Raw genomic sequence first — 13,461 nt, forward strand, 5'->3', positions numbered from 1 at the left:
TGGGAATGCATCAAGGGAATAAATTTGTTCTGAATTGAAGTCAAGAATTGAAGTTTTCAATAGTTAATCGTAAATAATCGAAAGTTTAAATGAAATAGCTAAATTGATGGAGAGTTTCCGGATCAATCATTATACATAGATCTCTAATTCATCAAAGGATAGAGGCGCTATTTAGGCTCACAATCTTATATGATTTCGTGACGGTCTCAATTTTTAGATTCTGTATAAGTCAGGTGTTGTATGGGTAAGGCGTTGTCCAACGTTAAAAATATTGTGGGACTGTGCAGTATGAGGGTAAAAAACCTGCCCAGCTACCTCTTGTACTGACTGCGTTATGATTAGGTCATTTTGTGATGAGTATAACCTATGTGGAACCTATCAAATGGCTGCCAGCTGAACCGGCGGTCATCACAATTTCGAACAGGTTCCAAACTCAAACAATGTCCCATTTTGGTCGGCGCCTTCAAACAAAAGGCAATGATCAAAGCCCTAATGAGCTCGTCGTTCAAACTAAATAAACCGAGCAGCTGCTCCATCACTCGGAACGATTCTATACTTCTAAGATTTATAAAAACTATGATGCCTCCCACCAAATTGCGCTAACACCCGACGATTAATGAGAATTTACTTTTTGCAATCCATTGCCCATCTCCTATCATTAGTCAAAATCTGATTCATGACGACTTACCACTAGCTGGCAGGATGAAAAACAGACGCGTCGGTATCGACAAACTGTGATAATTTCGGTGAACGGGTTGTTTGATAGATGGCTTGTCTTTAGTTTTCGCTTCTGGCACCAGCTGCAGTCATTAATTTCCAATGTCAACAGGCAAGCTCGGTGTCCTATTTCAACATTGTTGGCAAAGCATTGAACGCTTTGGGTATTAAATATGGCCACGAAGGCGTTCAAATCGATCTTTGGCCAATGTATTTGTTTAGAAAAGACACTCAAAGAAGCGTTGCTCTTAAACAAGAGATGGAGACGTATGCTACATTAGCTTTTCATTACTAAAACACAATTTCGTACATTGAGACTCAACTTCCAAAATTTTGCAGTGGATATTTTAAATAAACTAAAGAGCTAATACGGCACAAATTCTCAAAAGTCTCACCGCAATGAGATGTTATTACTACCTCTTCTTCATGCACATAGTTCGTAATTTGTAATTTAATTGAAAGAATATGCACGCAATCAGCATTACAAATTAAGATCATTCTGGAAAGCTGTATTCGCTTTTGTTAAGAACTATGAAATATTGTAATCTGCATTTAACTTTGAAAGAGTTTAAAACTTGTGCATGAATTAATTTGGAGCGAATTTCATAAATCCTTAAATCCTCATACCAAAAACTGTCAAAGTCGATTATTTAGAAACTGTACCAGTACGAACGATTTTTCATACGCAGAGGTATCAAGGGAAATCACTCAAAAAGAATGGATTTGCTTATCCTCGGTATAGGTACCACAGTATCCCCTTCCTCACGAAGCCGCATGCATGAAACACCGAAAATATTCACCTTTATCAAGCAGCAGTTCCTTCGTACCTGACCCACTTTAGCTAGTGGCAACAACTTTCAAACACTGCTCCTGAGCTGGAAACGAGAGCTCATCTAGATTAAAGAGACATTACCTCATTTTTATTCTGATGGGGAAAACATTCCAACAGCATAAATCATCCGGGGCGGTGGCAACCGTCGGAAGCGAGTAAGCCTTGGCTTAAGCCATTACTGCCAGCTGCGCTCGGGTGAAATCCGCATTCGATCGGTTTCGAGGAGGTATTTGTTTATTGCCGTTTTATTTGTTCGGGGGATTTTTCCTCCGCACGGTTCCGTGTGCTTTGGGGTCTATTGTTCGTTGACGGCATGGGGGCCCGGGCCCGAGTCTAAGTGGGAGAGCATGTGAATTTCAATCATTCGTTTGTGGATTACCTTTGGGTTGTTGGTGCTCTGCCAAATCTTCAAAACGGTAAGCAGCCAACGATTCGAGCAGGATCTGCAGCAGAGCCGAGTGTGGGTTTTATTGAATTTCCATGAGATTACAAGCGAAGCATTTTTCCCCCGAGAAAAGGGGGACGATGTGCGATTGCTTTTTGAGAGATTAACCTAACGAGCCCTAACGATTTGAGTCGTTCCAGATGGTGGAGGCCTGGTGATTTTGATTCCGATTATTTGTCGAAAATCCACCGAGTGATTTCAACAAATTTTCTGGGTTGTAAATTCTCGCCGCTGTAAATTTTATGCTATCTGAGATCGACCTTTAATGGGTCCATTTCCGTCTTCGACGAGGGTCAACGGGGACAAACCCCTGAATGGTCGGCTCCCACGGTATAATACTGCAATGAATATTAATAATCCTCTCTATCGCCGGAAGCGCCATTATCATGGCAGCCGAAGAATGACACTTTTGTTGGGGAACAAAACTAGCTCGAATGAAGAGAGAAAAAATACCAGAAAGAAACTGCCATAAATATGCCCATTTGCAGTCGCAGAGCCGTTCCCTTCCATGGTTATTCTTCTTCATTTATTTCCATTATCTACCGGAAACAATGCGGTGGGGAGAAGAGTCACATCCTTGCAGGGATGGGGTCAGCTTCATCGGTTGGCGCTCCCGCAGATGGTGGACATGCAAACAATGCACCCGAAATCGGAGAACCTGAGAAACTGGAGAAAGAAAAGCCGACGCCTGAGGGCAAGCTTTCCTAGGCCGGATGGAAAAGTGCCACCAACAAATCATAGCCAGGGGTGCTTTGGAATATAGGGGAATGATGAGATGTCGTCCCTTCTGATTCTTTGAAAATCTTATAATAAAAAGTTGAATGTTGCACGTTGCTTCCTTTTCTGGACGTTTGTCATTATTTCGAGTCTGTTTCAGTTATGCACAACAGTTCAGTTTTCAATACTGCAACTGCCATTTGATTTTTTACGCTTTATGCTGCAGAAATATTCATTACAGGCAAAATGATTTTTTGCGCACAGTTGAGATATTTACCGATCCTCGATAGTGGACGATGTAGCTGAGTCGTCGATGACTGTAGGATTGATACTATGGATCGTATTAATCACGATTAGGCATGTAATGTCTTGGTAAGCATTAGGATGGAAGCATGTTTTATGACTTTATTATAGAGACTTGCAGCTCTGGCTCGACTCTGAAAAAGTTTTTAATTCATAATTAAGCTCAATCTTTTCCGAAACTCATGTCACATTTTTATTATTATTCAACCTCAGCATAGAATGTATCATGATTCCACAATTGATGTTTCTATGATCTTTTTGCTAGCTTCTTTAAATTTCCGTCGAAAGTTTGAAAGATTGATTTTTGTCGATGCTTAAATAACGATTGCAAAACTCGATTACGCAACAATTGCTATATTTTGCAATTTATGCATGCCCAATCAACTGATGCCGTCATCATAAATTGCTCTTTGAAATTGTTAAATCACTTGGAAAATTATGAATGTGATGTTCGTTAATGGAATCTACTTAATAATAATGAAACATTGTTGGTATTTCTACCAAGGTACAAATTTCTTGAAATGAATGCCATACTAATTATTTTCTTCATCATAGATGGCCTCATGTTATTCATATCGTCTTGCACCATGGTACAAATAGTACACAAGATTAAGAACTCAAATCGGATTATTATAAATTTGTTATGTAATCCTTAAATTTGTTTATAACCTTTCTATTTACTTCTACCAATTGAATAAAATTATAAAAGAAGAACATATCAGAAGGGCAAACACATTTTTCAATGTGCCTGTGAAACATCGTAATCAGTTTAATAATTCAGTAATTATTATTTCGGGACTGATTCGCGATTTTGGCGTAACTTATTTTGTAAACAAACATTGGAAGGTGAATTCCTGATAAAGCAGACATTTCCTGACGGTTTCTTCAGAATAAGTATTCCTCCATCAGATAAGGGAATTAGTATTGGAGCAAATTGCTAGCATTTTATCGAATTCATAAAACAATGTTTGTTTACAAAATAAGTTCCGCCAAATTTGCAAATCAGTCCCGATTTAAAGAAATAACTTATACCAAGTAATCAATTCGATATACGTGGACTGATTTGGAGACGGAATGTACTAAAGAAACCTTTAATTAACTTAAAAACATTGGCGTAACTACAGGGGGCTAGGGGAGCTATAGCCCCACCTGGAACTAAATTAGCCCCCTCTAGATTTTTTGCCACTTTGCATGAATATTGCACTTATCTAGCTCTCTGATCATATATAAGCGTACCTGCCAGGAATGAGTTCTCTTCATTCACATCTCTCTCTCTACGAAACATTGAATCTATTTTAATTTCCGAACTTCGAACAATTGTTATATCTTACGATATGAATGTTAAACACGAAAACTAGTACGCTCCCTTGATTCTCCAGCACCAGATATCATTACTCAGTATGGTCTTGATATTGACACAACATAAAATGTTGGCCAAATTGTTTAACGAACCCGGGATGCTTAGCTTATCGGCATATTTCTAAAAAATCCTGATTTAAAATTGGTTTTCTCAGCAAGTATTTAATCTTTAAATATTTTAAAGTTTTTAAAGAGTTTTGCGAGTATATTTAATTAAACCTAGCGTGCTCATAGTTCTTAAAGTTGCATGGCCTTTCTGAAAGAATTATCAAAAGAATCCTTCCGAAAAAGTGAGAGCCAAATACTACGTATCTTTTGTCTGTATCGATCCACATATTTTGAAAGCATTTCTTTCTGTAGCTTTGAATAGTAATTTGGGGGATTTTTCTGCTATTTTCAGAAAATCAATTAAGAGATTCCAGAAAGGCAAAATCTTTAGTTTTCAAGAAGAGGTAACAAACATTTAAATGAGAAGAAATTGAAATTCTTTCGGATGGATAAAACTCTAGTTGGAATGGAAATTCTTGCGGATGGATAAAACTCTAACCTAGTTTTTTAGCTGAACAAGCCAAATTGTGGCGAAATAAGCTCTTTATCAGCCTCCAATGCTTGTTGGGTAAGCTCATATGTCTTTCTAATCGCATAAAGTTTTTCTGGAATCTGACGACAGAAAATTCGTCACTCACACTCAACCTCCTGTGAAATGATGGTTCTGAGACGAACCGACAATGCGCCTTTCCAATCACAGGCAAAATCAAAATTTTGAAAGAAAATTTCATTTGGCTACTCTGACATCAACGTCAGATGATTTGCCATCCATGGAGAAAAAAAAACTTCTGCGGCGTCGCCAAGCGATTATGATTTGAGCTTTAAAGTATGTTCGTCTCGGCTCAACCTCCTCTAGTGTATCTGAGAAAAACCGATTTGTTTTCAATAATGTTTCTTTCCTTAGCTTAGCTTAGATTGTTTTCAATAATGTTCCATTCCAATTACAAACAGAAATAAAGTCCGATTTCTGAAAGAAAACTGAACGAAAACGCCAACGTTTGTGCAGCGTTGCTCTCCAACAAGCGTTTGTGATTCTGATACTACCTTCAGTACCGCGGGAATGCAACCGACGCCATTGTTTGCTATATCTACCCTTTGTTTTCATAAAATGCTGGTCCAGAAGAGAGTCGATTTTCAATCCACAATGCGTCTTTCGAATCACTCACAGCAATCAAACGTTAATCTGAACCTTGCGTTAATACACGCACTGCTGCTGCTGTCTGACGGCCGCTCGATGATTTTCCGCTAATACGCTAAGAATAAAAGTTCAGCACCGCCACTGATATCACGAAACCGCAATCGACGTCTATAGATATTTCTCTTGAGTACTGCTACTTTCGGCGACGGCCAGCGCATTCTAATCCATTGTGAATATGCAGAATTACTTCCCTATCTTCGCAATCCTACGTCAAAAATAACTCCCCCCCACCAAGTTTTTTTTTTGTTAGCTACGCCAAAGCTTAAAAACTCACACTTCTGAAACTTATTCAAAATACATTTGGAGTTCTTTCTTTCAATTAATTTCAATAAGAATAACAGTACTCTATCTGAAACTCAACTGAGTTTGCCAAGTACGCAGAAATCAGTCACTAGGGTAAGTGTACCGGTTTTGGCCAAAATTATTGATCAATTTCTACCGCGAAGAAGCCTAATAACTGGAGCTAATAAACTGGTGCTGATAAAATCATCGAGAACTGCTTTATTTTTGGAGTTATGCGCAGAATTGGCCAAATTAGGCGCCATAGCCAAAACCGGTACCGGTTGCCCTACTCATTTTTATTGATATTTCTTAAATATGGTTTAAATCAAGGTCAAAATTTTTAGATTTATTTCAGAATCTCAAAATGTTTAATGCATGTGATTTCATAGGTGCCATAACATTTATAATACCAAAAAATCTGTACAAATCCGTATTCTATTTGAAAAATCTGTGTAAAATCTATGTATGTATTGACGATTAAAAATCTTTAAAATACAGATAAATCTGTATATATGGCATCCCTTTCCCCTACAACATTTATATTTGAAGTGACTTACATGAAAAGATATTTTAGTTACCAGATAAAGATTGTCGCTGTCGTCGCTGTCCGGAACATCTTTTGCTGGCAAGGATAGGGGATCTAAATGTCAATGAAGAAAAAATACATACGATTTGACAGTTAGGTTCCACACATGTTTCGGACAGCAGAACAAAGGGAACCGAGGCGACAATCTTTATCTGGTAACTAAAATATTTTTTCTTACATGCTATTCAAAAAATCTTTTCCCATCACTTCTCTGCTTTTGTTTTGTTCATCAGTCATTTTGTGTGGTGCGTGTAGGTATTGGGATATGGTTGTTTTTAGCTCAACCGTCTAAGACCGTCGACTTCTAAGTCGAGTCAAGTACGAGACACTGAAGACGATCTCGAAATACGTATCTGCAAAGATAACAATACGTAGTGGAATTAATTGGGAAGTACTAAACTCGTCTTCCACGGTTGAATACATTCCACTAGAAAGAGCTTAAAATATTTTTTCCTTTTGTAGTTGTTTTTAATTTTTAGATTTGTCGATATGAATCTGATGGAATCTCTCTGTAAATTCACAGTATTTCCTTCTCCTCTAATTTTAGTTTCTGCTGTGAGTGTCTAGTGGCTGCTCTAGTTATCTCGTCTAGAATTTGAGTTTCCAAATCTAAAGCAGTGTCCTTCATTAATAATATGTTGTACTAAACCTGTACTTTCTACTTTTTACCCTGCTTACACCATAAGAAGATCACTTGAAAAATTGACTTTTTCTCCGAGGCTCGAAGATTCAAGTCATACATACCAATCAACTCAGCTCGACAAACTGAGAACATGTATGCATGTGTCTGTGTGTGCGAGTGGGTAAGAAGGGTTCCATCCACTGTAGGTGGATTAAGTCGGGTTTTGCCTTTCTCGTATACAAAGTATACGTAAAGGCTATAGGATCACTCCAAAACCGAACTTTTGATAAAAGGCTCGGAGATCCATAGTGTTATATACCAATCGACTCAGCTCGACGAATTGAGGTGATGTCTGTATGTGTGTGTGTACAAGAATGTGAGACACACTTTTTTGTACTTAGCATTATCCGATTTGCTAGTTGCAATCGACGCGGATCGCGGTCTAGTTGTTTCCTATTGAAAATTGGCCCGATCGGTCATTGCGTTCCAAAGTTATTAAAAAAATATTGTTTTTTGCCAAGGGTCCCTCCTTGGGAAAAAAATTTCAAAAACGATTTTTTTTTTCAAGTGTTTCAGCAATTCATTCAAATGACCGCAAATGGATATGAATTGATAGAAAAAGTAAAATCTATCCCCCTAAAGTGCTATTTCGACCCCTCTTATGTGTTTTTCTTATTTTTTTAATGCGCGATAAAGGCACCACCAATGCTAGGTGGATTGATCTGGGTTTTTAGTTTGAATATCGTTTTTGTGTTGGTCTAATATTTTGTTTAAGAATTGGCTACTTTGACCTATGTATGCATTATTCTCGCACACTGCATAATGTATTTAATAAACTACATTAGTTTTACATATTAGATTTAAGGTCTTTATCTTTAAGCTTTGTAAATACGTTATCTTTTATTGTGTTAATTGGTTTGAATGCAAGTTTTATTGTATACTGAGCTAAATATCTCAATATTGTCTCAATATGTCGATGGGTTTCTCGATGCCTTTTAATCTTCATACTTTTTTGCTTTCTGCATTTCGATAACCTTCCTATCTCGATTCTAGGTTATTAGAATACTAGGGGCAATATCAAACACATACAAAAAAAAAAGAAAGACATTTGTTCTGTTGACGTTTTTCGTAGCAACGATCTTTTTCGATCTAGCTCCCATCTCAATGTTTTTTTCCAATTATCGATCTCTTATCTCAATGGTCCCTTCAATATCGAGATCTGGAGAGTCGATTGGATTGAGTTAAGTGACGCCAAAAGTGGTTTGGCATAATGAATCGATCGGCAGTGAAAATTTGTATGCAGAGGTTTTTGGGGCCGGGGAAGGTTCTTAAGATGGTTCGAGACCCCTCTCTCCTTTGGAAAGCGGGGTTCCCATACAAATGAAAAAGAAATTTCTGCATAACTTGAGAACTAAGCAGAGAATAAATCAATTTTATACGAAGCTCGTCGGGTCTGCTTGTTAAAAAAAAGAAGCTGCGTTAAATTAATTTGACATTGTAAATGGATGTCAGTAAACTTGCCCAATTCTGTTTTTTTTAACGGATTCTTAGTCTCTCATGCGTTGTGAAAACTTGAAAAGTATTTTATAAAAGAGAAATCATATTATCGCGCTCTCCTAGATATAAAGCTGACATTTCCTCACAAACTGTGCACAATGAGGAGATTTTAATTCAACCCACATAGAGTGACGCTGATACTCATCGTGTAACAAAGCCAACACGATAACTGAGAACGAAGTCGAAAAGTGAGAGAATCATTCTGGTGAGAGTTGGGCCAACACAAAGTATTCTTGGGAGCGATATTGTTTTCCATGATGCTCGCAGAAATTCTTTGAAACTCAAGCATATTTTGCTTTGAAAAATTAATTATCTTCGTCTCACTTAGAGAGGGCGGGGTTTCATTAAAGTTTGGTGCTCCATCCATGCTAAAAAGTATAAAATTGGCGAACAAAAGTAGCATGAAAAAGAAGAAGTCAAAAGATGATACTTGAATGGAATATCACGGCAAAGCAAAGGGTGGATTTTTTAAACCGCTTCTCAAAAATTCTAGAAGCGATTAAGATACAAGTGGTTAGCAGTATGATGGGTATGGATTTTCTTTATATTGTATGAATAAACAAATCATTTCGATTTTGAATTTTATTTTGTTATTTTGTACTTTATTCTTAAATTTGTGAGAAGATTTTTAAAAATTTCTCCGAGTGCTTTCAAGTGCCATTTAATTTTGTTATCTATCTTTCGGCTTCTTCAGGCATCCTTTATTCGCCAATAAACGGAAGGGGAATTTAAACTGATTAATTGTAGCTTGCCGTAATTAATAAATCTTTTCTAAAACTATTTTACATAGAATTGTGCAAAATAGACAGTGTTTTACAGTTAAAATGTATGGAAACTTTCGTACGGCTGTGAACATTATTCTGATGGTTGTAGACAACGAAATGACTTCATTTAAGGTGACGTTTAAATAATAAGTATTTCGACGACAAAGACACAAAAACCCGTTTTCAGAGCAGGAGTATTTTGGGCATGATACTAACATAAAGAAAAAATAAAGCACTGAAATGAAATAATGGATCTCTATATAATGTTTTCTGTTTTGTTTCGATTTCAGAACCTTTATATTTACCAAGATTACCTGATATAAATTGTATTAAAAAATCATCAGTAGCACATTTTAAAGCGACAGATGGGGCGGAATAATGTTGGTAGTAGGGGCCCTCCTTAGCCGTGCGGTAAGACGCGCGGCTACAAAGCAAGACCATGCTGAGGGTGGCTGGGTTCGATTCCCGGTGCCGGTCTAGGCAATTTTCGGATTGGAAATTGTCTCGACTTCCCTGGGCATAAAAGTATCATCGTGTTAGCCTCATGATACAGTAATATCCCGATTTTGTCACCCCCCTGGTGAATTTTGGGGTGATAAAACAGGGTATGTGACAAAATTGGAAAAAAAATATTTTCATTTTTTTTAATTCATTCCACAAATATGAATCATTTTATGCCTTGGAAAGGCAAAATGCGTGAACGGCACCCTTTATTTCTTGTCGAAATTGCTTACAGAATATTTCCCAGGTACTCAGACGTCGTTCGTAATAAACTACAGGCGGTGAAAGTTATTTCATGAAAATCAATGTTGTTTTTGGTATTATTTACAAAAATAAAAAGAATGACAAATTTTTTTGGGGTGACAAAATCGGGTCGAAAACGTGACAAAATCGGGACGTGATAAAATCGGGTCGAAAACGTGATAAAATCGGGGGTAGACAAAATCGGGGAGTGACAAAATCGGGTCAGTACTGTATACAAATGCAAAAATGGTAACCTGGCTTAGAAACCTCGCAGTTAATAACTTTGGAAGTGCTTAATGAACACTAAGCTGCGAGGCGGCTCTATCCCAGTGTGGGGATGTAATGCCAATAAGAAGAAGAAGAAGAAGAAGAATGTTGGTAGTAGGTTGGAATAATGTTGGTAGCCCACATACACCTCACAAGCCAGCAAGAACAAAAATATCTTATTAATGTCTTATTACGCATAAATAATATTAAAGCTACGTTTAACTTCATCCATGTTTACTTTCATTCTGTTTGATTCACCGTTCTATCAAAACTTATTAAGCAACACGATGTGTTTATTTCATCATTTCGGGACTGATTTGCGATTTGGGCGTAACTTATTTTGTAAACAAACATTGGAAGGCAAATTCCTGCTAAAACAAGCATTTCCCGGAAAACCACGATATGTAATTAAGTACGGACCTCTACAATTAGCTTTTTAAAAAAATACATTTATTCACTTAACGGGAGAATTATATTACAATGAAGGTCCTATCTGTTTTAAGTCTAAATTAGAACTGAGCTCTCTGAATAAAAATTGGTTAACTGTCCCTACTGTTCGATGGACTGATTAATTGCTGCGTAAGGCCTTTGGTGTCGTCGTCGTTGTTGCCACCTTGGTTCTGCTGCGTCAAGGTGCATTCGGTTCGCTGTGTTGCTAGGGTCGCTGTGGATGTCCCCTAGCAGCACAATTCACGTTGATTTGGTTGAAATAACTCATATATGACCAAATTTAGTCGTACATGAGTATAATAGACTGATTTACAACATGTGTGTTGCTCGGGTCAGTCATTCACTTGCTGCGTCAGCAATACCAAGGCTATTTATTTGGTGCATCATGAATAGCGCATCCGGTGCTATAGTCTTTGATATCCATAATATCCAAACTTGATTTGATGCGTCAGGGATGGCGTATCCGGTATTGTTGTAGTCGATATCCAATAATGTTCATAACTATGTATCCGACAGAATGAGCTTTCCTCTATCAGGTAAGGGAATTAGTTTTGAAGAAAAGCACTTACATTCTTCGGAATCTATGAAACAATGTTTGTTTACAAAATAGGTTACGCCCAAATCGCAACTTAGTCCTTAGGATTTATATCTGCCCTTTCCTTGAACTGAATAAATGCATACCTTGAGAATAGGAACCATACATATTCTCTCTTGTGTTATTTCGGCCAAATGCATTAATTACGAAAAGGAATCATATCTTCCTTTATCATATGCCGGGAAAATGCACGACAAAGTGTGCTTTTAGGAGAAGATTATGTCTCCAGCAAAAATCATTTCAATTGCTATTTATTGCCTTTTTCGTGTAAAAAAGACTTTTGTTCTTGAGGACATTCAATTTTTTTAATCGAGTTTCCGTCTTTTGTAGTTTGTCTTAGTCAAAGACGATCTTGCTATTGACTCAGAGGTAAAAAGTTGTTAAGTGGGAAAGATAGATGATTTGCAAGCAGTGATTTTCTACAAACTTTATTTCAAAATAATTAGGATTTTCGGCTCTCAGTCACATGCAAATGTAGATAATTTTAAATCATTGCCAACGTTTCGATCCGGAGGTTGGGATCTTCATCAGGGCTCGAGATTAATCAATCCTGATGAAGATCCAAACCCCAAGATCGAATCGTTGTCAATGATTTCAGATTATTAACACTAAACTAAAATCCGAAAATTCTAATTTTTAGCAATTAATCCAGTTGAAATTCCTAAAACTTTTTAAAAACAGCTTCTCTCTTATAATGTTCAAGCGATAATAATGAAATAATGAAATTGACAATATTATCCATAAGTTCCCAAATCGGTGATGTAACCGCTAAGTGTTGAAATGAAATTGTTTTTAATAAATGAAAAAAATGCATTCAAAGTGATTACTACACTTTGCTGGTTGCCAGAGTTAGGTTGGGCGGCGCAAAGCTCTATTACTCTGGTGGGCGTAAATCAAATTGGTAGCAGTGCCATTCGCTCACCGAATGTTCGAACCAGATAACCGATGGCTACCAAAATAATTGGTGGAACACGCCGAAAATGAAAATAGAGGTTCCCGCGAGTCTGTTGGAGGCAGGCCCAGTCTCTTTAGTTGCGACCGTGGATGTAGTTACATCGTGTGAACCCAAGTTATTTTTTTGAGAAGTGCAAGTGGAGAAAAGTTAATCACGTGCTTCTGGGACGGTCCAACTGGCTGGAGAGCCCCGATGACCAGTAGCACTAGTTGAAGCTGGCTAAAAGAAAAGGATTGGAAGTTTTTACCGGGCTCGCCGGTGTGATTTTTTATCACCGCGGCTCAGTGTCAAAGAGCTACACCGGTAGTCGTCGCGGGTCCCCCTCCGCATTGTTAACTGCGCGACTGCACTATCCGCTAACCGCCAAGGACGACTCAGGAAGTGAATTACAGTTTTCGTCCGGTGAACGTTTGCCGCCGTCATACGGCTGCGATTATACAACCTGTCGGCGTCGCAAAAAACGCAAGCTAACCTGCACAGCCCCACTCAATTTATCAGCCTCCCGGTGCTCCGACTTCCATTCGCCGGCCTTCCGGCTTTCCATCGTGGTGCCGATAGTTCATCACTCGTCCGGCATCCCACCCTGCAGACGCTTCATTGTTCGTCGGGCATTTCCCCTCGCCAGTGCTTCATCGTTCCACCAGCGCTTCATTGCTCGTCCGGCATTCCGCCCAGCCGACGCTTCTCGCTCGTCCTGTATTCCACCCTGCGGGCAATTCATCGTTTCTCCGGCATTCCATCACCTCACCAGGACGACCACACGTCGCTTGGCGCCAGTTACAAAATTGAACCGTACCAAAATTATGAGTAAAAAGGGGTTTATAAAGCTAACCTTCCGATCTCCAGTAACTAGCAAGGTCCGAAAACCTCCCCATAACCTCCACCGACCCTGGGACTCGAGGACCAAAAAAGGCCTTGCGTGCTCACCCCATAGATTGGATATAGACTAGCAACGACTGATCATCCCCTTCCGGGTTCCGTCGAGCAGTTTCTCGAGGGCAAGAGGCCGTACCAGAAACG

The 13,461-nt window shown here is 38.5% G+C and overlaps 1 protein-coding gene across 1 annotated transcript in view; it reads right to left on the minus strand.

Annotated features, from left to right (window-relative positions):
• Nucleotides 1-12,985, minus strand: part of LOC134206102 (ras-related protein RabX-like) — a 35,488-nt gene extending 22,503 nt beyond the window's left edge. Inside the window, exon 1 of the mRNA XM_062681798.1 lies at nucleotides 12,914-12,985. Coding sequence (XP_062537782.1) covers nucleotides 12,914-12,985 — 72 coding nt within the window. The remainder of the gene's footprint in view (nucleotides 1-12,913) is intronic.
• Between the last annotated feature and the right edge of the window lie 476 nt (nucleotides 12,986-13,461).

Source organism: Armigeres subalbatus, chromosome 1, assembly GCF_024139115.2.
Source record: "Armigeres subalbatus isolate Guangzhou_Male chromosome 1, GZ_Asu_2, whole genome shotgun sequence".
In the NCBI taxonomy this organism is placed as follows: Eukaryota; Metazoa; Arthropoda; class Insecta; order Diptera; family Culicidae; genus Armigeres; species Armigeres subalbatus.